The sequence below is a fragment of the Olea europaea genome, chromosome 20 (genome assembly GCF_002742605.1).
Source record: "Olea europaea var. sylvestris chromosome 20, O_europaea_v1, whole genome shotgun sequence".
NCBI lineage: Eukaryota > Viridiplantae > Streptophyta > Magnoliopsida > Lamiales > Oleaceae > Olea > Olea europaea.
Genome location: NC_036256.1, coordinates 1,260,026 through 1,283,473, shown reverse-complemented (window position 1 = coordinate 1,283,473; position 23,448 = coordinate 1,260,026). Strand labels below are relative to the sequence as shown.

Below are 23,448 nucleotides of genomic sequence, written 5' to 3'. Positions count from 1 at the left end.
AATATATGGGCTCAAAATACTAGTTTTGATTGATCTAATTCCTTGTAACATATAAATTAATTCTTTGTTTTTATTAACTCTAGGCAACATTTTTTGTTTACCTTCAACAGTTATTTGTAGTATGTTTTTCTGAATAACAAATGGTGATACATTTTCAAGAAAGTTCATTCCAAGTAATATTGGGCTAGTATCTTTTCACTTTCTATAATCTTTATGAATTTTAAGGTTTAGCTTAAATTGTTCTCCTTTTACGTCAGTAAAACTTAGTTAAGATTAACAAATGTTTTAATTTCATATTTAATTCCATGATAATCTGTAAGAGTTATTCCCTATGGCAGATTTTCTTCTACTAAATGATCGACTAAGTCTGCTCTTATATGGCTAGTACGAGCTCCGATATTAACAAGGGTTATGATTTCTTTGCAGTTATTTTGATTATTGAAATATTCTGTTAATATAAGGAAATTATCTTCCTCACTTTTTCTTAAATCAATATCAATACTATTTCTAGGTATAGTTGTGTAATTTCTTCTTGTATATGGTCTACTAGAGCTTGAGAGTTCTCTAGTACTGATACTTCTTTCTATTCTTCTACTAGGCATTCTAACTACAAATTGTCCAAAAATATTCAAAGTTGCTAATCCTTGATTACCTACATTACTGTCTATTCTTCTAGATCGTTGATGAAAATCAAGTAATATCTCTTGTGGTAACGAAATGTTACAATCACTTAGCATTCTTGGTGATGTAAATTGTGCTAGGTTTTTAAAGTCTTCATGAATTTCTATGAATTCTCCTGAAATTTTATTGATTTCTTTTTGGTGTGTAGTAGTAAAAGCATATAAAGCTTTACAACGTAAAGTTACAGCTTTACTTCTTGGTGGCATACTTAATCCATCAATTTTGTAATGTAGATTTAATCCTAAACTTAAGTTTTCATCTAATATAGACATGGCAAATCTAGATCTTATAGTAAATATAATTTTCTTATATACAAAATTTCCAGAGACAACTCCTAATAGAGCGTCCATAGGATCATGAAGTATCCTATTAGCCATTAAATATATTTGCATAGGAATATTCATTCCCTCTCTAAAGTATCCTTTAATCATGATTTGGATTCCTCCAATCACTATATTCTTTAATCTTTCTCTAGTGGATCTTTTAATATTTACTAATTCTCTATTAACACATTCTCTTGTAATTAAAGGTACAATAGTATTGCCCTTAACATTTTCTATGTTAATATGCATTTCGTCATATTTGGCAATGTATATAGTTTTGTTAAACCAAGGTAGTATTGGTTTAATAAAAACATCTTTATCTCTTAAAGATATCTGTTTTTCTTTTATAGCTCCATATCTTTCTTCATCAAACATAACAGTTTGTGAAGTTCCTTCTTCACTATCTAAGGTAGTTTCAACAGTATCAATAATTTCTTGATTCATATATATCTGTTCATATTCAGGTTTCCTCAATTTCTTTAATATCAAGCTCATAAATTGAGTTTGTTTCAGCTAATTCGTCTAAATCTTCAATTATCTCAAATTCTGAATCGCATTCAATTTCTTCCATTAATTTAATAGATTTAACATTTTCTGTTTTATTTTTATTAGGATAGTTGGGAGAGATATGTCATAATTCATTACAGGTAAAACATTTGCATTTTTTATAAAATTCTTCCTTAGATTTCTTCCAAGGTTTCTTATATTGGTTATATTCCTTATTCCAAGGTTTTTTCTTCTTAAAATATTTTTGGTGATTCTTAAATCGTTTATTTTTCTTCCAAGGTTTTAAATATTTCATAAATTTCTTTTTATAATATAGTTTTTTAGATGGTTGGTGACAACCAAATTGTAATACAGATGTTATTTCTCCATAATAATATAAACTAGCTTTTTACCATGTTTTCTAAATAGGCGTTGGTACATAGATTTTTTGTACCATTCGGCGATTTTTCTTTTAGCGAATGAAGTTCTCATTCCTAAAGTATCAACTTTGTGGTTAGAGTCTTCCCATTCTATTTTACTCCAATAGATTTGGTAATCTTCAAATAACTTTTGACCCCATGGCCAAGGTAATTTAAGAAAATATCTATTTAATAATTTTTTATCTTCTTCTGATAGATTCCATTCTTTTATAGATTTAGATGGTTTGATATATATCTTTTCAAGTTTCTTAGTATATTCATTTAATTCACACATGTCACAAATTTTTCATAGTTCCATTTCTCTTTCAGCTTGTAAAGTTTCTTGAGTAATCATATCAATTTTAGTTTCTGGTATAACTTCTCCTAATAATAGGTGTCTAAAAAAAATTTCAATTCGTTTTAACACTTCTTTAAAATTTTCAACATCTAAACTTTCATTGCTATCTATGGTAGTTGTAGATTTTTCGTCATATTTAATTTTATTGTTAGTTTCTTCAGAAGTTCTTCTCCAGATATCTGAAGTAATTCCTCTAAAGGTGTGGATTATAAAATTATACGCTTGAGTGGTATTCCATTTATGAAAAGCAACAGCTAAATCAATAGTTTTTTGCGCAAGAGTCAATAATTTCACTTTTATTATTGCTATCATCAATATCTAACTATATTCCTGTAGTAGGAATTTGTTCAGTAAATAATTTTACTGGATTATTATCTCTAAGATGTATATGTTTGGTTGATATAGTTTTTGGTTCCTTTTTAAAATTGTAGCCTTCTTGTTCTTTTATCCATTCAAAATTATAGTCATCAGATTCAACTTGAGTCCAATCTGTATTAATATTAGTTCTACTAGTTTCTCCAATTAACGGCCAGTTTTTAACTTGTTGATTTAAAGGTGGAGTATTAATTTCAGTAGTTTCTTCTTTAGGTGGAGGATCATTCATATATATATTCAGTTTGCATAGCTAATTGTTCTAAACTTTGTTTATAAGTTTCTAATTCTTCTTTAGTAGTTTCAAAGAATTTTGTTTCTAATTCTACTGTAACATATGCCGGTAAGGGTGGTTCAATAAAGAAATAAGAATCTTTTTTATTTTTTAATTCTTTAAATGTTGATTCAATTTGTTTATATAGGATTTTTGGTCCTATCTTAATATAGTTATTAACAATTTCTAAATTTGGTTCCATATTTTTTATACTAGTTATGACATCTTCATTTATAATGTTTGGTTTTCCTAAAGGCTTAGCATAATTATCATATTGTTTTAAAAATTGATTTATAATAATGTCTTCCTCTTCATATTTGAGAGATTCATCTACTAGGATTTGTAATACTTTATTTTTTGTTTCAACTCATTGTTGAGAATTATTAATTTGTTTTATTTCTTCACTTAGAGATTTATATTCGGTACTTAAATTTATTGCTAAATCTTGCAATTTAATACGATTAGTATTAGTTAATATACCAATATTTTGTAATTCTTCTAAAATCATTTTATATTTTCTATTAATTTTAAATAATATATTCTTCAGTTTCGTTACTAGACTCTGATACCAATTTTTTACAAGGCGGAAAAAATTAAAGATAATAATTTGAGCGCTTAATTGAACTCTTTTAAAATTAAGATGGCTTGGTTATAAATTTTATGTTGAGGGTATTTTAGGTAGATTTTAGCATTTGAATGGTCAAAGGCCATTTTTGGCCTTCTTAAATGGATCAATGCCATGTATTTCCCTCATTTTAAGCAAAAGCAAAAATCCCAAATCTAAACATAGAAGCTAAACTTCCAAATATCAAGAATACATGCCAGTGCCAAGCCAATATCAAGCGGAGATCCGACTAAAACTACCTTGAAGTACAATAGCCAGAAGTCCACTTCTGAACAATAAATAGTAAGATTATCAACCACGTCTATAAATCTTGTATCATATCAACATGAAATTACATTTTTATTTGTTCTGTCTTCACAAAAAAAGATGCGCATATGATTCCAGCTGAAAAATAATCTTCCACGCAAATGGTTGCACCACCACACTGCTTCACTCATTTGGAACTTGAAAAAATCAACTAGGCCGAGTAAATTACATTCCGCAAATATGTGCATCATTATTATAGAAGGCTAGTGCTCCCAAATGGGTTGCTTGTTTGCGGATGAGCAGCAGGGTTGACAGGAAATGCTCCAAGACCCATATCGCCAAAAGGATTTTGTGGGCCCATCAGTAAATTTTGTTGCTGTTGGGGGTGGGGATAAGCAGGTTCGAACGGACCAAAAGGATTACTTTGATATTGAGCCATTGCCGCCATTTGAACAGCTGGGGGAGGAGCAACAGTATTGGATAATGCAAATGGATCAGCCACTTGAAATGGATTGTTAGCAGGTGCTCCATATGCTGGTTGCTGTGATGCTCTATAAGCAGATTCATCGTACAAACTATTAAGAGTGAGGGAATCCAGTCCACCAGCCTGCCAAGCAAATATCGACAAAGCAAAAACTATAACCACTATATGGAGATAAAATTAAAGTGTTGTTTTACCATAAGTAGCCAAATGTTTGTAGTAAACAAAACAATGAACACTCTATTTGTAGTTTCAAGTGTCGACAAACACTTTACGAAGTACCCCAAAAGAATAATTATATTCATCGAAAGATGATGATCAGCATCTAATGTGGCATTGGGGTCACTACTGCATTCTCCAATAATTGAAATGCATTTCTTCAGGAGAATGTGGCTGTGACCATACTGCCACATATGCTGCTGATGAACAGCATTACTCGTACCCGAAATGCTTTCTTTCATTAATTTACTGTTAATAAATTTTTTGGCAGGGTTTTGGCATGTAATCGAAAGCATGCCATTACTTTGGGCAGAGTTTCGAATTTATATGCTCTTTTTTACAAAAAATTGTTTGAAACCCATCTGATCCATACCACTACATCCTTCATTGACAATTAAATTTACTGTAACATTATCTTTCTTTCTTGTTAGCGTATTCCATTTCTTTTCAAACTGAAATTAATTATTTTCGTCATTAAAAGGAAGTGAAAGCACCCATATTTGAACTTAAACAGCTTATAACAACTCTCACTTCTAGCCATGTTCTCTTATTTAAACTTATTAGCATACTTCACATATTCTTCATTTCTAAAACTGAAGTTTCCACAATTTTTTCTTTTTATTTTTAGAGGGTGTGCGTGGGGACTTTTAGAAACTTAAAATGTGTACCGACTTTTTCTAAAAATCTAACTTTTAAAGTTTGTGCGCCAGCCCCTTAAAAAATATAATTATCAATCCCAGCCAACTCTTTATTTGGACAAAAGAGGCTCAGGAATTCCAAAGCTTAGATTGGATCCTTCTAAATTGTAAATATTTTCGTTCCATGTCAGGATAAGCTGATACTTCGCATCTCCATTAATATCTTTCTCCCTTCAGTTCCCATGCAGTCTGCTCTAACTTCACACTTCATATCACATATGCAAACTACATTTCTATAAAAGAAATCTTTGACACGTGCCAAATTCTATTGCCTAAAAATGCTTAATGCACACCATCCCTAGGCACATCCCCAGGAATGGAAGAAATTTAATTATTCTAAGGGATGAACACAACGTGAAGATGGGATATGCGCATGGCAGAGATAATGATGTTAGTAATTCACAAAGTTACCAAGTGCAGAAGAACCTACTAATTGCCTGTCCTGAACTGAAGATAAGTTGCTGCCGGGAGTAGTGACCAGGGCAAGTTCCCATCCAGTAGGGTCAAAATCTTTGGATTGCGAAGCACTAGACTCAAATGTAGTATCTGCAGCATTATAAGATATCCAAAGATTCTTCTTTTAAAACATGATGAAGTAAAGAAGTTTAAGCAGAGCAAATAAGTCAAAAGAGAAAGGAGCATGTAGAAAAGTCTAACCAGATGGAACTATGGCCAAAGCCAACATATTGCTTTCCTCAATAGCAGATGCATCAGGTGCAATAGCATTCAAGCCCTGAAATAATTTATATATAAAATTGGATGCAGTAAACGGAACATGGAAATGCAGATAGCAGATTATTTGAGCACCAAAACTCAAATCACAATTTTATGAGAATAACAGGAAATAAGGAACTCACCAGTAAATCATCAGTGTCCAGGTTATTAGCAGGAGGAGGTGAAGGGGGAACGGCTGCCTCCGTAGTTGAGACAGCATCACCATCTGAAGGAGGAGGCTTAGCTTCCTCAGACAACACTTTTGCGTCTTCGGAAGGTGAAGGAACATCCTCTTGTCTATACGTCAACTGAAGCCTTTCCGGATATTCCTGAAAGAATGATCATAATTAGAAAAGCATGCATTGCTTCAATTAGAGTTATGGAAAATATCTTCAAAGATTGTTATATGCCAACAGTCCATACATAGAAAGATATAAAAGATGCATGTAAAATCCAGGAAAAAAATGGTGCTACAAAATAGTGTTTCCATGGGCGGAGAAATCAGAATTTCTTCACGGCAACAGAGATTACTATTGTAATCCAATACAGCTGTAACAACCTATTTTAGGAAAATGCCAAATCTGTCTAATTTGGTCACAAGGGGCAGGATCGTGTGCCATGCTTATGGCTGATTGCATTGTTGCAATAAACCTTCATAGGAACTTCCAGTCTCACTCCCAAGACAACAAGACTCATTCTTATCCAAAAACAACAAAATGGAACCTTGAACCATTGATCTAAATTCGTCTTCTGCACTTTATCTGGCCAGCACTGATTGTTTCAAACTTCTTCTAGTCATATGATTCCTCCAATAAATGTACAATATCAACTGCCAGATATTTGGTCACTGACAGAAACAACTCAATATGCAATGATATAGGCTTCCACTCCATCTTCACACCTTCTCCATGTAAAATTGATTTCCCAATTTGGACAGAGAGTGTCAGGCTCCATCTCTTCTGCAGAAGAAGCCACCCCCATATGCACTTGAGTCCATAGACAGTCCTGATATGTTTCTCCCATGGTGGATTGCATAAATTGACTGATTACAACAAAATTCGAGAAAATTTTGGCCACTGAGTTTGAAAGTTGTGACTTGGGGTTAGAGTTTTCACTAGGAAAAGTAAGAGTAGTGTTTGCAGGGAGCATATTTGTTATTGCAGAAGACAAACAACCATAATAAGGATAGACGTGACAAATGGATACAGGACTAAACAAGGAGTCCGGGAAAACATCTGGGTAATGAAATCTGGAAATATACGGGATTTTGGTAATTGAGGCCCAGGCTTCTTGAAAGACAAAAAAATGGTAGAAGACATGGAAGGCGAGAAAAAATAAAATATTTCTGCAACAAAAGAAGAGCAGGAAAGCAATGAAAGACCACCAGATTCTATAATAGATCAGGAAAAAAAAGCTAGAAGAGGACGAAATCAGAATTTCATTCACACAACTATTGAGATTATCAAAAGGATTCATATACAGCCATGAGAACTTATTCTAAGAAACTACAGTTTTACAAGGAGAATTTACAGCCTACAATCTACATAGGAGTAATACAATTATAAAAGAATCATAAGAGGAACTAGAAAGTAACAACTTCCAATAGTGTGGAATGAAATACTAACCAAAGTTTCATTGGGAACAGAAACCATCCGTGGTGCTTCTCTTATATATTCCTCCATGGTCACGAGAAAGGATTGTGGAGGCTAGGGGAAAAAACAGTAAAAAAAAAGGAGAGAGAGAGAGCATGATGCGTAAACTTCTCATCTGAATATTAAAGAAAATTACTAGAAAGTTAAAGGCACAAAAACTTATGGGGTCTCTTTACCTCTCTCAACACAGGGAACTGGAAGTTTCTAGCAAGTTCAAGTCCTTTGCAAACTTCATAGAAATCAGAAAGATTAGCAGCCTGCGTAATAACATACAACACTTTTACAACCCGCCATCAATCAAGTACAAGGCCCTCACTTCCTGATCTATGAGTGACTAGAAAACATGACAAATCTAACTGAAGCTTAATATTGAGGTCTGCAGAGCAAAAAACTACCTGCTGACCAGCTCTTTTATAGATGTCAAGAGCTTTAATGGCTTCATGTCTTGGCATCTCAAAAAACTGAAATGGAAAATCGAAGAAATTAAACAACCGTTAAAATATAGTTAAGAAATTAATCTGGCAAACCTAATAGCTATGTCACCTTGTCAACAAGATTGATAATTCCATCATTTATAGCGCAATAAATTTTAAAACTCTCTTTGAGCACCTGAAATCACATATATTGACCAGGAAATGTAAGCAATCTTCATATTTTATCTTAAATCAATCATGCATGGCAAATATGAATAAAGATTCTCAAAAAAGCAACTGGTATATTTTCTTACTTTTCTTTTTCCACAAGTGAGAAGGAGGGAGGTGAAAACAATGAAACTTTCATTTTCCCAATATCCTATCAGAGTATCAGTCTTCCCCTTCCCAACCAGTTTCTTTTCTTTCCATGTTTACAGATGATAAGGTTTTTTAATATATTTCTCGCAGTTTAACCTCATACTAAATGCACCAAAGGACTCATTTCCATATTTTCAAGTTTACCTTTATTCCTTTTTCCAGTGAAGATTATGGAATTTGCTAAGCACGTCTACAATCTATGTCGGAGGTACAGAGTTAGATCGCATACCAGGGCAAGGGCATACTGAATCACATAATTGCCAACAGCTGCTCCTTCAGGCTGAAAATTCACAATGGTTCACAATATTCAGTTTTCTATTATACTGTTAATGAAGAATTTCAGAGTTTACAACAGGAAGGTTGGAGAATAAATTAATAAACTGGAAAATGGATGTGCCCGTGAATTATTGTTATGAAAAATCAGAGAGTACCCGGCATCCAATAAGACGGTACAGCAGCTTCTGCAAGGCAGGCAGTTGATTCAAAAGTTCTTCACTGTCCAAGTTTCTAGTTCTACTATAACCCTGCTAACCAAGGAACAAAACTATAAATTTCAACCAAGGTTGGAATTAATAAACCATGAATTAAGCTGGAAATGATGTTCTTAAATAGAGTTTATCTTTTTAGCTACTCCATAGCCATGGGATTGAAATTTTATCTCTAGGACTAGAAAAAATTCACAGGCTTAAGCCATCTGAGCATCCATATCAAGGAGGAAAGCTGAATTCCTATTGGCGATCACAAATAATAGCAAAACCCTATCATGTTTCAAAGTATAGGTCCAGAATATTCCAGAAATTCCCTCAGTAATTAGCTTTATAATTACTGTCTTACTAAACATATCAAATGCAAACTGATGAAAGTATTCAACTCAACTATAATCATACAAGCTTACTCTAATGGGAGAGAAGACATTTCATGAAGAATGAATATCATACTCCACAAATAAGATTGTAAAGCAAAAATTTCCCCAAATTATGATTCACAGGATGCTCATGAGATTCGCTAAATGATGCAACCTTCTCTTGGCCTTGTGCAGGTCCTGGAAGACGCTCGGCTTCAATGTCATACTTCAGTATCCTAAAGCATTCAAGTCTTTCTTCCAAGAAGAATGCATATGTCCGTACCCAAGCAGAACAATCCCAAGCTGGCAAAAGAAAGAAGCCATGCATTATTCTTGATTCTCGGGCAGGGGGATGATAAAAGACGAGCATAAAAATCAGGGAAAAAAAGGTCACTGGCCTTTACCAATGGGACTTGAATCATCCTTAAAATTGGACAATTGAAGGATGCGCCCTCTCTGCTGGAAATTCAAAAGTTCCTCCCTAAATGTCGGATCACCTTCTCTCAACATTCTATGGATAACTATCAGTGTTTTTAATGCAACCTGCTAGGAAAAGCACCAGGTTACTATATATAAATACATGACCATGTAAGCTAAACAGAATTTACTCTATTCCATGCTGTGAAAACATTTTTTATCCCATAATGATATGATCTGAGTGTACAAACAGAACGTATACTTAGAATATATAATTAAGGTCTTTCCTTTGACCTTGGCTACATTCATAACAACTCTGATGTGATCAACCAGATACTGACAGTCCAGTTCCAGAAAGATAATTGATTCAAAACCTTGGAAAACAAAACTTCATGTCTAAATGAGACCTTCAGAAATCCTTAAAACAACTAAGAGTAATGAACTTTTTTTCTTTGATTTTTTTTTTCAACCTACAGATGCGAAACAAAAACAAAATTTTTTGCTTTACTTGGAATCTTAATGTTGCATTGATGCCTCTAGCATATAGAGGAGAATGATGTCTAGAGCCCAGAAGAGTAGGAACAATGAAGAGAACTCCGAAAGATTGTGTGCTGTATACACCAGCTTAAGCAAAATAGAAGAATAGGGCGAGGGGAAAAATTCTTTTAGTGTATTTGTTCAATGAGAGATGCCAGTCTGTTTGACTCCAAACATTCTCTGAGTCCTTGAGCTACAACAAAAAGACGGTAGCCATTCCACCATGGGAAAGGTGGCTACTATAAGTGAGAGTCACCCAATCTAATTAATTGTGAATCTAGGCTAATCTAGAGGGAAGGCAGCAATTAAAACATAAAAGATCATTTATAGCTCTAAATCATTTACTGGTTGATGTGAACATTCACTGAAGATTCTTCCAGATGAAGTTTCAGGTCACAATCTTTATAATAAGCATGGAATTTTGACAAACTGTTCGACACATAAAAGATTTGGCATGAGTTTCCAAATAAAACACAAGAAGAAGTTGATAATATGCACTGTGGAGTCAAGGAATGTGAGCTTTCACTGGCTCACTGCATCAAAGAAGAATGCAACTCAATGTTTCAAATGATTCATTCTTGGTCAAATAAATTCTGATAGATTCACTTGGGCAGCAAATCAAACCAAAAAAGGCCAGCTACAAGAATATTATGCAATACTGAAACTCAAGCCCCGTGAAAGCAAAATCCATACCGTCCAGTTATGTGTCTTTGCCAACCTCCTTGCAAGTGCATGCATGCAGTATGCAACATCAGCCCGAGGCCGAATTGCTGATGTGGAAGCCAAAATTTCTACAAGAAGCAATAGAACAATAATAGTACTGTGACAAAATCACTCATTTTGACTACATGATTATGAATTCCCAAATCAAAAGCCTCCAAACCTTCTAATAAAAAAGAAACCCGGATTGTAAACTTATTTTAATTTAACATATTGGAATCCATGTTAATAATAATATTTCTTCTTGAAGACCCGAAATTCAGAGGTTATCTAAAATAGCAGAACAAATTTCCTAGTAAACACGAATTCAAGAATAAATTTTCCCACAATTTTCTTAAAACAAACTGAAAAGTGAAAACCATGTCCAGAATGCACATCCTTTAAAAATGAAGCCAAAAAATTTACCATTCTCCTTGAGGTTCGGCCAAAAGGATAAAAATCAAATTCTCCTAAAATATAGAAAACCACCAATTGCGGATCTATTATTATAGATTAGAATATAAAATGAAAAACTTACTTCTGAGGTGTCTATCTTTGGGTGGAACTTCTACGTGATTTGTAGCCTTGACAATCGCCACATCCACATCCTATTTTAAGCCGTCCAAATAAGAAAAACCCATAAATCCAATCATCAAATTTTTATTCCCAAATTCTTTCTGTATGCAAATAATCAAAAACAACCGTACAAGTATAAATTTACATAGAAATATAAAGATAGCGAGAGAATAAAGGGTTACCTTGTAATCGGAATTAACATGGGCAAGTCCAACTTTGGTTTGATCTTTTAGAGCTCCGTATGCTTTTCTCCATGTTTGAAGTGTGCCCATTTGCCTCTTCCTCCGTTCAGATCGCCGTATTTTTCTTCTCTCTCTTTTTATTTTTTATCTTACAAATCGGAATTTCTCTCTTTCTTGCTAGAGAGAGAGAAATGGGGCTTTAGTTTTATTGTTAAAATGGAAATACAGATTTTCCCTCTGTTTTTTATTTTCTTACTTTTTCCGCAAATGTTTCGTTAGAGGCCACCTAACTTACAAATTTCTTTCATATTAATCACTAAACTTCATTTTATTTCACTTCAATTGTCCTGTCCGCTCTCTCTGATCGTGATCAAAAGTAAACTCAATTCCTAGATAGTCGATCAAATGTATGAAGCGACACTTGTCTGACATTAAATAAATAGTTTTATTACCCTATGAAAAGGTTTGAATTATGAATTTAAGAATTATAATTATTTCAATTTGTTCGACAAACTACCTTTGACTTGACTAAAAGTGATCGACACAACGGTCAGGTTTAAGCTAAAATGCAAATTAGATCAAATTATATCAAAATTGAGTTATTAAAATAAAACAAAAATAAAAGTTGAAGGACTTCCTTGGTAATTTTTCCTTTTTTGTCCAGTGAAAGGGCTTTTGTTCCTTCGGTTGGGTGCTTTTTGGCGGCCCATTCGCCGTTGATGACGATACGTGTCGTTATCGCTGTTTTGACAAAAGCTTTTTATAATATTTTTTATTTATTAAAATAAATTAAATTAAAAATATAAAATATTTTAAAGTAGACAAGATTCTAAAGCTACCCACCAATAAACAAGAATTATATAATATAAAGAATCCAAGGTAGCATGTTCCTTGAAACAATTCTTAGTTGTAAATTATTATTTTGTTGTAAATTTAGCCCTCGTTTGATTCTCATTTTTGTAAGAATAAAAATGAAAAATATAGTCATTACGGAAATCATATAAGAGATAGAAAGTCAAATATGATAATTTGATGTGATGAATAACAGTCATATTTTTTATTTTTCGACCTTTTTTTGATATGTGGCATTTGCCTCCTAATAATGTATTATAGTGTGTAAATGATATTGATACCTACGTAGAGAGGAGGTGACCAAAATTCTATTGACCATGTGTCCTTCGAATTTTGAGGTCAACATTAATTAAGTGGTAAAACATGCTAGCAATTGATTTGTTAAATAAAAATTTTATTAGAATTTGATATATAATCGGCATCCACAGAAGAGCACGGTTCTCAATACAGAAATAGCTCCTGCAGAAATAATGGCTGAGTGATTTTCATTGTCCATGCTGAAATTATACAATATAGCTAAGCTAGCTTCAACAGCCCTTTCGGTCCTGATATCGAGCAATTTCAGCAATGGAAATATTGCGCACTCAGCAGCCACAACTCGGGTCGAATCCACCAACCCTTCGGATATATACTACTGATTTCTAAACCAAGGGCAGTCTATTGTTTCAACCTTGGGATTGTTTTGTAAAGGGTTACTTCGATGTTAAATGGATTTTCAAGGTCGAGATTGGGACCGAATAAAGAGCTTAGTTTAAATAGACAAGCAGCATTTCAGACTTTATTGTGAAGAAGAATGATCGACACAAGGACGTTAAGAAGCAATTTCGTGAAGTTGGATTTATAATTTGACGAAAGAGATCATAATCGAGCAATCTTGCAAAGTAGACTGACAAACTGATTTAGAAGCGCCGCTACAAAGATGCCTTCATGTATTTAAAAGCTAACTCGCTTCGAATTTGTGCTGCAGTAAGTCGTAACACCTCGCTTAGACTACAGAAGATCGGTCTCTGCATAGCACCATGATAGAGGTCAAGCATCACTTCAATTACCTATGTTTAATGGCCTCGACTAGGTCAAGTACGACAGTGATGTAGGGTACGTGCCGAAATTGATTTGCTAGTTGGCTATTTTGTGACCAATACTTGAAAACCTCAACAAATGAGGCATAACAAAAAGTATAATTGAAAAGGCAAAAAAATTCATTCTTATAGTTTATACCCATTGTTTAAACTTCAAACACAAAACATTATTCCCCATTATTTGCTAGGTCTCTAGGCAGCTTTATCTTGTCCAGTACAAGAGAGTAACAAGAATAATAATAACAACGTGATGTCATTAATATACATTTTCTGATTTTCAACACGTTAGTGCAAGTTGTAGAATACATAACAGAGAAGAAATGTTTGATGCATCTTATGTGTTTATCGACCCATCATCTCCATCCAGTGGAAATTATGAGATCACATGAAGGACACCTTTCACATTCGAGGGTCAATTGGGACAAGGGCTCAAGGGCCTTTATAACGATTAATAATTCGCTTCAGATCCTGCTCTAGTCGGGAATATGTTAGCTCTTTATTCACTCCACCAAATCACCATGTTCACTTCATCATTACCCACTCTAATATATCAAATATGTAACAAATTCATCGATATAACATGGTCACTAAGGTACTTGAAAAAACTCATAAAAAAATTCTTTTACAAACCCTTTTTCATTTGAAAGTATACTCGTAAAACTTTGCATTTACATAAGATTCACGTATCCATTATATGTATATCTTCATCATCAAGCCCATGTTTGTCCAGGCTCATATTTGATTATAGGTAGTGAATTCTTATAAATCTGTGATTGAAAGTAAGTAAAAGTTATAGATCCCAAAAAATGTGTGAAAATGTGTAATGTTTCACTAAATTATAATCAATTACTGCGCCTGTTCCAAATTGCTTTCATTTCATATAGATTAAAAAAATATATGATAAATATAGTTAAAAACACAATTTTTCTTACCTTTTTCCCAATATACCCCTACATTAATTAATAATTTAAAGAAAAATAGTTCATATTTGTCGATAACAACACATATTAAATAAGAATATATTAGAAAACTAAAAAATCATATATACTCTCAACAAAGTGGCCTATAATTTGAGATAGACAAAAAAGAATGCAAGTCTATCTTTATGGACGGAGGGAGTAAGCTTCGACAAAACACTAGCTAAAACATATAACTGGAAAATATGTAATAACACAAGAAGTTTCTGGAAAATGTTCAGGTTGAACCAAATTCAATGAAGACAAATTATTACAGGTATCCTTGATTCCTTCTAAATGAAATCTCCCAAAAGCCAAACCAAAAAGAAGAAAAACAAATATGGCGATCATTTTGCATAAACACAAAGTTGTCAGCTGAATTGCTTCATGGATTACAACCCTAAATCACAAAAGTAAAAGTAATGCCATGCGGTGCTAGAGCATCAATCTAATTGACCACACCCACACTTGATAAGTTCAATTAAATAAAACATTATGTAGTTGTCATCTAAACTGAGCCCTTGTTTGATGGGAATTAAAATCAGATTTTCAATAAATTTTGATAAAAGTTTTTGAAATGTGTGTGGTTAAAAAGTTGTGAAGCCCATAATATGTGGTTAAAATTGATTTTTTGACTTTAAGTTAGATTAAAATCTGATTTAAATTAGTACCAAACAGGGCCTAATGCTTAACACCAGAGATGATGAATAGCATTAATCAAAAAGCAAGCAAGCAAGCAAAATCAGTTCGAAATGCTACGACAGAATTTGCTTCTTTTCCACAGTGATAATTTTCCAACTATTCTACTTTAAGCAACACTATCTGTACTCGCTATTACACAAAGACCTAGCTCTTCTGCAACTTTATTCACGCATATGTGGATAGTTTTGCCCACGTTAAAGGATCAAAAAACCAATGTCTTTTGTCTCTCAGATTTGGCTGTAAATTTGCCATTTAGAGGATTATTGAGCATTGAACAAAGCCGAAAACTTGTCCCAATCCCACTCACCCAGGTTTGGGGAGATTATAGCTGCTCCCACTGCCAGTACCACAAACGCAAATGCCACAGTTTTGGCACAACTGTGCCCACGTGATATTTTGCCCAATATTACCTTACAGTATTTATCTGCGTCCTTGAAGAAAGCTTGGTGAGCAACATCCACTCCACCAGCTAATGCTTTCTCGTTCTGTGGACAAAGAAGGTAGAAAACAAGTCCAATGTTACAAGCTTATACACAAGTGTGTCTGCAAGACAGCAATGCAGGAGTGTGTGCATTTGAGGAACTCTAAAGCCATTACAATTAGACTCGAAAAAGGATGAACTACCAGCTAATCGTGATGAAATATCAGAAAATAAATACCCACTTTTTGCCTGAAAATATTTAGAGTTTGCCTCAATGCTTCGAGAGAACACTGTTGCAATGGAATCTCCTTGCACTCCTTGGCAAGCTTCCTCAAGGCTGCAACACTAACCTCTATGTTGTCCATATAAATCTTATCCTGTTTAAATCAATGTTAGAGAGAATTTTTAGGTGAATGCCATTATAAATGACCAAAAGGGTAATATAGAGTCATATTTTAAATAACAAATTGCTATAAACTGATCGAGAAGGTAAACAGGTCAAAGCTTGTAAGTCTCTTCAAGTGAAAGAGATTGGCTTTAGACAGGAGGGCTGATGTAAAATTAAGTCTCCAACATCATTTGCATAAATTCGCAGCATTAACAGTCTAATGCACAACCTGATGGAATGCAAAGGTACCAACTAAGCTTACCCATTGCTTGTAGCAATCAGGATTCTGAGTCAAACACCAGACAAATATGCTAACTGCTTCCTCGGTTAGCTCTGGAATCTCTGTAAATAACGCTGTATCAAACTCACCATGTTCTTTAGCGATTTTAACTAACTATTTAAAAAGTCTGGGGAATAAAATGTCAGTTAAAATTTGAAAATCACCTTCTTGAGCTGATTTCACAGCTACAGCCTGTATCTGCTGTGATACCTGTTTCATGGCTTTGCTTCCAGGAGCACCAGCAAGAGCAACTTCTTTCAGAGTTGGATAGATTGACTCAAACCTTTCAGTTGCCTGAAATACATACCCGAAGAAAGATAAATGAATGCACTGAGAGAAATTTACAAGAATGCAGAGCAGGACCAGACAGGGTACTGGCTGGAACTATTAAATAACGTTGCAAAAGTTCTACGATAAATCCAACCTTGACTCGTGCAGAAGATGCAGGGAAGGTTACATGTAACAGTTGGTCAAGCGATGCAGGTGGAATCAAACGCTCCCCCTTTCTAACCGAACCGTTTACTAATATACTACGAGCTTTTGGGGCTGACAGAATCCTGACTCAGAATCAAGTGATTTTATCAATTAAATGGAAAGAAATTAAAAAATATATAAAAAATAAAATAAAAAGGTTCATATCAAGTTGTGCGAGTTTCAAGAGAAAATCACCTTTCCACAACCTGCAAAACCAAATCCCTAGATTGTGGGTTGGAGCTCAATTTGCCTTTAAGCATAGGCAAAATATGATGTGCCCACAAGTACAATCCTACAGCGAGATCTCCTCGAGAGGCCTACACAAAAAGGCTCAACTTCAGCTTTTCAGAAGGAGAGCTAATGATTGACAATGATGCTAAAGTGGCTAACTACTCACCTGCACTACCATCCATACAATAACTGGAAGCTTATCTTGCCCTTGATACTTGTTTTCCCTCAAATTCGGTAATATGTTAATTAGAACATCAGGTTTCCGTCGTAATACCATAGCTAAAACTAAGAAGATGGCGACCTGACATATCAACATAAAGTAATATATATCAGTCGATGTACAATTATTAAATTGATCAAACAACATGCCATGACCACACTACATAGACAAGGATGGGATGATATATTATGAATCGATCGACGAAACAATCCATTGATCAATGGTAAGAATGTGAAAGAAGCATTTAACATTAGTAAATAATAAATGAGTTAAAAATGTGGAAATCAATTGAACAACTTGGATTGTTACACAATGACCAATCCTAAGCATGTAAGAGATGATAATTGATTTTTGGTTCTTTGTTTCTGTATGGTGTTAAAAATAATAATAATAAGTTACCACTCTAGCATCCTCAACAAACCATTGCAACAACTCAGTGTCTCAAAATTTATCATCAATACATCTGCCACCAATCAAGGCCTCTTATAGCCTTGAGGTTGGGGACCTACACAACCATTTTCAAAAACAATTTATCTAAGACTCTCCTTGGAAAGGGTAATTTAAACCACAATTTGCTAAATTCTACTTATTTTTTTCATGTATTATAGATTAAAATGGAGAGCAATAATAACACGAAACAGAAAAAGAAAGAAAGAAAAACACAAAATCTAAGGTGGTTAACTCTCAATGTGAGAGCTACGTGACACATCCACCTGTCTGCTGATGCCGCTGCAAAATTGTAGTACAAAGAACAACAGGATTACAATGTGTTTTCAGGCATATATCTCTGTCTGTTTTCTCCGTACTATGACATGCCAAAAGGAGGCTCGCTAACCTTTTATAAAGGTGGAAAATGTTAAGGTGACCCAATACATGAGTGAATTTCCCATATCTTACACGATCCCTTGCATCGTCATCTCTGTCCACAACTAGTAAAATATTAACGAAAATAATCTAAATTCACCGTTCGAGGGAACAAGAAAATCTAAAAGGCCAGGTAAATAAAAACCAAGAACCAGACATTCCATCCCTCATAAATCATATCCTTGATTACTGTTTCAAACCCTTCAAAGCCTTTCATTTCCCTAAGATTTCTCGCAGGAGATTGACTGAAGTTGTTTTGCTGTTTTTTCCTTAAACAAGTAGGCTTCATCAAAATCCTCTAAACAAATTTCTAAATGGCGCTGGGATCCATCTTAGATGGAGTCTCTCATACTAGATGACACAAATTAGCATACATGAATACAATTTCCTTAAGGGTAAATGTAAGACTCTTTCATTAAATTTTATTTTCTTTATTTATTTTTCTTAAAATTAGAATCTATAGAATTTTATAAAAGTCATTGAAATTTTGAACACCCTCTGAATAAAAAATCTCTTGATTTGGTACATCATGATTTTAATTTTTTTTTATTTTAAATAATGCTATCTAACTCACCACGGGTGCTAAATGAAACGTAAAATTAAGTGACCAATTTAATTGTATTTCTTATTCAATGTTCCATTAATGTCACTTAAATTTGTATTTTATTAAAAAAGTTTATAGCCCTTGTTCCAAAACAATTATTTCTTATATTTGATAAGTGTATTTTATAACTTATTCAAGATTTTAAAACGATAATATTTAATTGTTTTTGGATTATTTATGGTCTAAATTGTTGCATTTTATGTTGAATAGATAAAATTCAATGATGGTACAAGAAATTGGAAGAAGCAAAATTGGAGAAAATGGCTAAGTTGTAAAAGATACAAAGTTTAAGGACTAAAGTGTAAATACTCAAAAGGTTTGTCGGAACTCATGATGAAGATTCGAGAGTGTTCAGAGTCAATTGGATAAAGAATGACGTCAAATGAATTAAATATAATCAAAGTATGATCGTACGTTAAATTCCAACTAAAGAAAGTTATGCACCGTTTTCAGCCTCTTATTGGGACCCGATTTTGACATAGAAAATGTTCAAATTTGAAAATGATATCTAAAACAAAGTTGTAGCTCTTTGAGTTGACTTTCCAACGCATCTTGAATTGTCAAAATCGAGTATCGAAAAAGAAATTTATGATAAAAATACTAAACAATGTGTTGTCTATTTAGAATGTGGCGCCGCTGTGGCGCCCAGCACTACTTCAGGGCACCGAAGCATCGCCTTGGTGCTTCTGGGGTCCATTTTCGACCTATTTTGAAGTCCATAAAAATCTTACTTTTCTACACACAATGTGGCATTTATAAATACAAATTTCTCACACTTTTGAAAGGGAATTCACACATTAAGATGCAAGAAACACACTTGGAGATTAAAGAGAAAAATTCAAGAGAACAAAACAATAAGCAATTCAAGGGTTGAAGTGTAAATTGGAAGGGGAAGAAGATCTTGGTGCATGATTAATTTCTTGTTCTATATTTTTGTTCAAAATCCGGTGATATCTTCCATAATAATTTCTTATTTTTCTTTCATTACTATGAGTAACTAAATCTAATTTTAGGGCGAATAATGTAATCTATTTGAAACCTTTTATTTCTTTTATTTGAGATTCTTATTTGTTATGATTATATGTGTCGATTTTAATCATATTCTCAATACTTTGAATTTTCAGACCAATTATTCAATGATTTAGTGAACAATAATCACGTAGAAATACGAATTATTTGTATAGACCACATATTAAAATTCGATAAATTAATATAATGTGTAGAGATACCTATATTAATTACTGCAATCGTAAATAAATTCTTAAAAATATTATTTCGTTTAGCTAAATTTGATCGCATGGAGATATGAAATTGAAGTAGTTAAATAGGTTCAATGAAAATTCGAGGGGGATAAATTGAATACAATAGAAGAATTTGATTGAACACTACCTTAGATTTTATGAATCTTTATTTAACACTTAAATGTGATCAATAGGTGAAATTGTTCCACCCTAATATCCATTTATTATTTGAATTTTCAATCATTCTTCGTGTGTATCATTGTTCTTGTTTATTTTCATCAAATAGAAGTTAAAAATAAATAAATTGAGTATTAAAATATAATTCTCGTGGGAAACTATAATCCGGACTCAAAAGGTCCACTTTACTACTTGTTACAATCCGTACACTTGCGAGATATAAAATTGACAGAAAGTTTTTTGCGCCGTTGTCAAGGGACTATTTTTCTTTAATATTGGTTTGGTTATTTCTTATTTTTGTTTGATTTTTTCCCTCTTTTTCAATTGACCTACTTATTTTTCTTTGTTCCATTGACAAGAAATGAAAAGAAGCAAGAGGTAAAAAAGTCACAATGATTGATTCCAACTTAAATTAAGGTGACGTGCTTTTTGAAGCATTCCTAATCAGACTAAAACTTAAAAGGTGGGGATATGATCAACCTATCGAATTTGATAAGGATGGTTGGCCGAAGGTTTAAACTTCAAATCAATTGTTTATCAAGATATCAGACTGACAGGTGAATATTGTGGTGCATTTCATTATACTAAAAATTGCTTATATTTGGCAACTCCAATGGATGTGAGGGAACAAATCTTCGATTATCCGTATAAAGAATATTTTGATTATAGCGAAATAATTATGGGAGACATCATCATGTAAAAATGTAAAAAGATTGAAGATCAAATAATTCTAGATGAACTAAATAACATGTCGACGAAGGATTCCATTCAACCCGATGAACTAACGAATATAGATGCAGAACGTGTAGAAACGGATGAATTAATCGCAAAGGAGCCAGATGAATTAGTTGCATTCAATGAAGATGAGATTAGTTTGCAAACATCAAACTCCATTGAATTTGTGATTAAAGACGATGAGAAGATCGAAATATTTTTGATTGAGTTCGAAGCAAGCAGTTTAGGTAGGTCATACCATATTCAAAAAGGAATATACGATTCTGGAGGACGTATGAGATATAGAACAAAGTCAAATTAAGCAAACTAAGTAAGAGCTCCATAACTATATTCAAAGTGCCATGAAGCACTTGTGCAAAAGTCTAGCCAAAGATTTTAAATTAAGCACTTCTTGGGAGGCAATCCAAGCTTTTTTTTTTAAATATATTTTTTTCAAGTTATAGGATAGTTTAGTTTATTTATTAGTCTATTTAGGAGTCATCACCCATATCTCATTTACCCTTAGGTCATTGAGTAATTAAGTTGGTTATTAGATGTTTGAGTTAAGTAACCCTTGTTCCATGAGTTTAATTTTTCAAATTTGATTTTTCAAAAACATGACATCACGGAACACTCAAACTAACATGGACACAGAGAAAATAGGACAAATCTCAAGTTGGGGGAGAGAATGTGGAAGAAGAGTTGATCAAATGCAAGATCAAGATACCACAACATAATAGGCAATATCGACATTTCATGGAAGTCTTCCTCATTTTCCTTTAAGTTTAACATTGAAGACAATGTTTAGTTTAAGTTTGGGGGAGTGTATTATTATTAATTGTCTAATTACCTATCTAATTTTTTGTCTGAGAGTTGGACAGTTTGGCTTATAATGACGATTTACTTTGAGATTTGGTGTTAATTTATGGATTGTGGATCGGATGAATGCTATACTGATTGAAACTTAACCTTGTAAAATTAGATATTATACATGCACTAGGTTGAGTTTAACACTGTGATGAAATAAGTTGATTCATTTGTTTGATAGGTTGAGTTAATTGAACATAGATGCTTTACCTTAACGATATTCAGTTATTTCTCCTTAGACCAAAGTTAGCACAGTTTGGGGTGATTTTATAATGGTAAGAAAATGCGGAGGTGAATGTGGATTCTATGTGTGAAATTTTACGTGTGGATTGTCTTAGACTAACATATAAAACTTGGTAAAAGTCTTAAATTGGAGGTCAATTTGTCTGAATAAATGTGTGATATGGGCATTGCACTAATCAAGACATATACATTTGAAATTTAATAACTAATCTTTGAAGTCTTCATGACTCGAGTAATTAAATCTGCAAGGATATCTTAAAACCTGGTGCCCTAAAATCGTCTGACTTGAGAGTTATCGGTCTAAAGCTCGCTATAGAGGTGTTTTAGAAGGCAATCAAATATAAAGCTGCACTTGAAACAAAAATTCATTTTCTTCGAAGTTTTTTTTACTCGAGTCAGTAAGCCTGTAAGGGTCTTAAAAATCTGTTACCCTAAAATTATCTGATTTGGAAGTTATCGGCCTAAAGTTTGCTACAGGGGTCATTTAGAAAACTTAAATGGAGAGAATAAAACAAAGTAAAAAAGAAAAAGCAAGTGCATAAAAAAAGCAAAAACACTAAATACTTTAGTTAAGTCCTAACACTTATTTGAGGGAATTTTACTTTCGATGAAGGATGATTAGCTAATTGAGTAGTGGCGGCCAAATAATCAAATAAATGGAGAATACTTGTTTACTGAAGCGTTGACTTACAACTAATAACGTCCACCTAAACTTGAGAGGGTGAGGATAGTAATGAAATATTTACATACTAGGAATGTGTGAAAAAATGTAAATTTGAGGGTGTGTAAATCACATGAGAAATGTAAGGACATATTTGACCACAGAAAGGTGGCGCCTCAATCGCGACGTTGAAGTGTCGCCTAGGTGCATCTAGAGAGCGTTTTGGCCCATTTTGAAGTCCATAAAAGTTATACTTTCTACACACACAATGAGGTATATATAAATACAAATTTTCATACTTTTGAAGGGGGATTCACACATTGAGTTGTAAGAGACATACTTGGAGATTAAAGAGAAGAATTCAAAAGAACAAAACAACAAGTAATTCAAGAGTTGAAACATAAATTGGAAAGGGAAGAAGATCTTAGTGCAAGATTGATTTCTTATTCTATATTCTTATTTAAAACCCGATGATATTTTTCATAATAACTTCTCATTTTTCTTTCATTATTATAAATAGTTAAATCTAATTTTAGGACGAACAATGTAACCTATTCGAGGCAATTTATTTCTTTTATATGAGATTCTTATTCGTTATGATTATATATGTGGATTTTAATTATATTCTCAATGCTTTGAATTTTCTGAATTTTAATTATGTTCCCATTTTCAATCATACATTTTCACAATAAATTATTTTTCACGTAAATTCAAATTTTTTCTTACTTTATAATCACACGTTCTTCCAAAATTTAATATTCAAAAACTCATTCTTAAAAAAAAAAAAAAAAATTTTTTTAAAAAAAGGGTGAAAATCTAGAGTTTTTTAATAGAGTTTTAAAAATTTTTATTTAAAAAAAATTATTAAACTCTTACATCA

General features: G+C 33.1%; 3 protein-coding genes across 4 annotated transcripts; all 3 read right to left on the bottom strand.

Annotated features, from left to right (window-relative positions):
- Positions 1–329: 329 nt before the first annotated feature.
- On the bottom strand, positions 330–1,499 carry LOC111369277. The gene has a single exon (XM_022990727.1). It carries the CDS (start codon positions 1,497–1,499, stop codon positions 330–332), a length of 1,170 nt encoding a protein of 389 aa, XP_022846495.1.
- A 2,175-nt stretch (positions 1,500–3,674) lies between these two features.
- Positions 3,675–11,799, bottom strand: LOC111369351 (putative clathrin assembly protein At2g01600). The gene is made up of 15 exons (XM_022990835.1): positions 11,595–11,799; positions 11,375–11,444; positions 10,831–10,928; positions 9,588–9,726; positions 9,359–9,486; positions 8,771–8,863; positions 8,569–8,619; positions 8,092–8,157; positions 7,944–8,009; positions 7,725–7,805; positions 7,522–7,602; positions 6,040–6,225; positions 5,840–5,915; positions 5,613–5,728; positions 3,675–4,391 (listed from the first exon to the last, which is right to left on the bottom strand). The coding sequence occupies exons 1-15, from the start codon at positions 11,682–11,684 to the stop codon at positions 4,038–4,040; spliced, it is 1,695 nt and encodes a 564-aa protein (XP_022846603.1). The 5' UTR covers positions 11,685–11,799; the 3' UTR covers positions 3,675–4,037.
- Positions 11,800–15,163: 3,364 nt separating this feature from the next.
- On the bottom strand, positions 15,164–18,437 carry LOC111369350. Of its 2 annotated transcripts, none has more exons than XM_022990833.1 (8): positions 18,033–18,437; positions 17,144–17,278; positions 16,942–17,063; positions 16,697–16,829; positions 16,437–16,566; positions 16,255–16,346; positions 15,847–15,981; positions 15,164–15,668 (listed from the first exon to the last, which is right to left on the bottom strand). In XM_022990833.1, exons 2-8 carry the CDS (start codon positions 17,252–17,254, stop codon positions 15,444–15,446), a joined length of 948 nt encoding a protein of 315 aa, XP_022846601.1. In that variant the 5' UTR covers positions 17,255–17,278; positions 18,033–18,437; the 3' UTR covers positions 15,164–15,443. The 2 variants fall into 2 exon arrangements, with proteins under 2 accessions (XP_022846601.1, XP_022846602.1); XM_022990834.1 differs by having other exon boundaries at positions 16,255–16,334; positions 18,033–18,434.
- Positions 18,438–23,448: the final 5,011 nt, after the last annotated feature.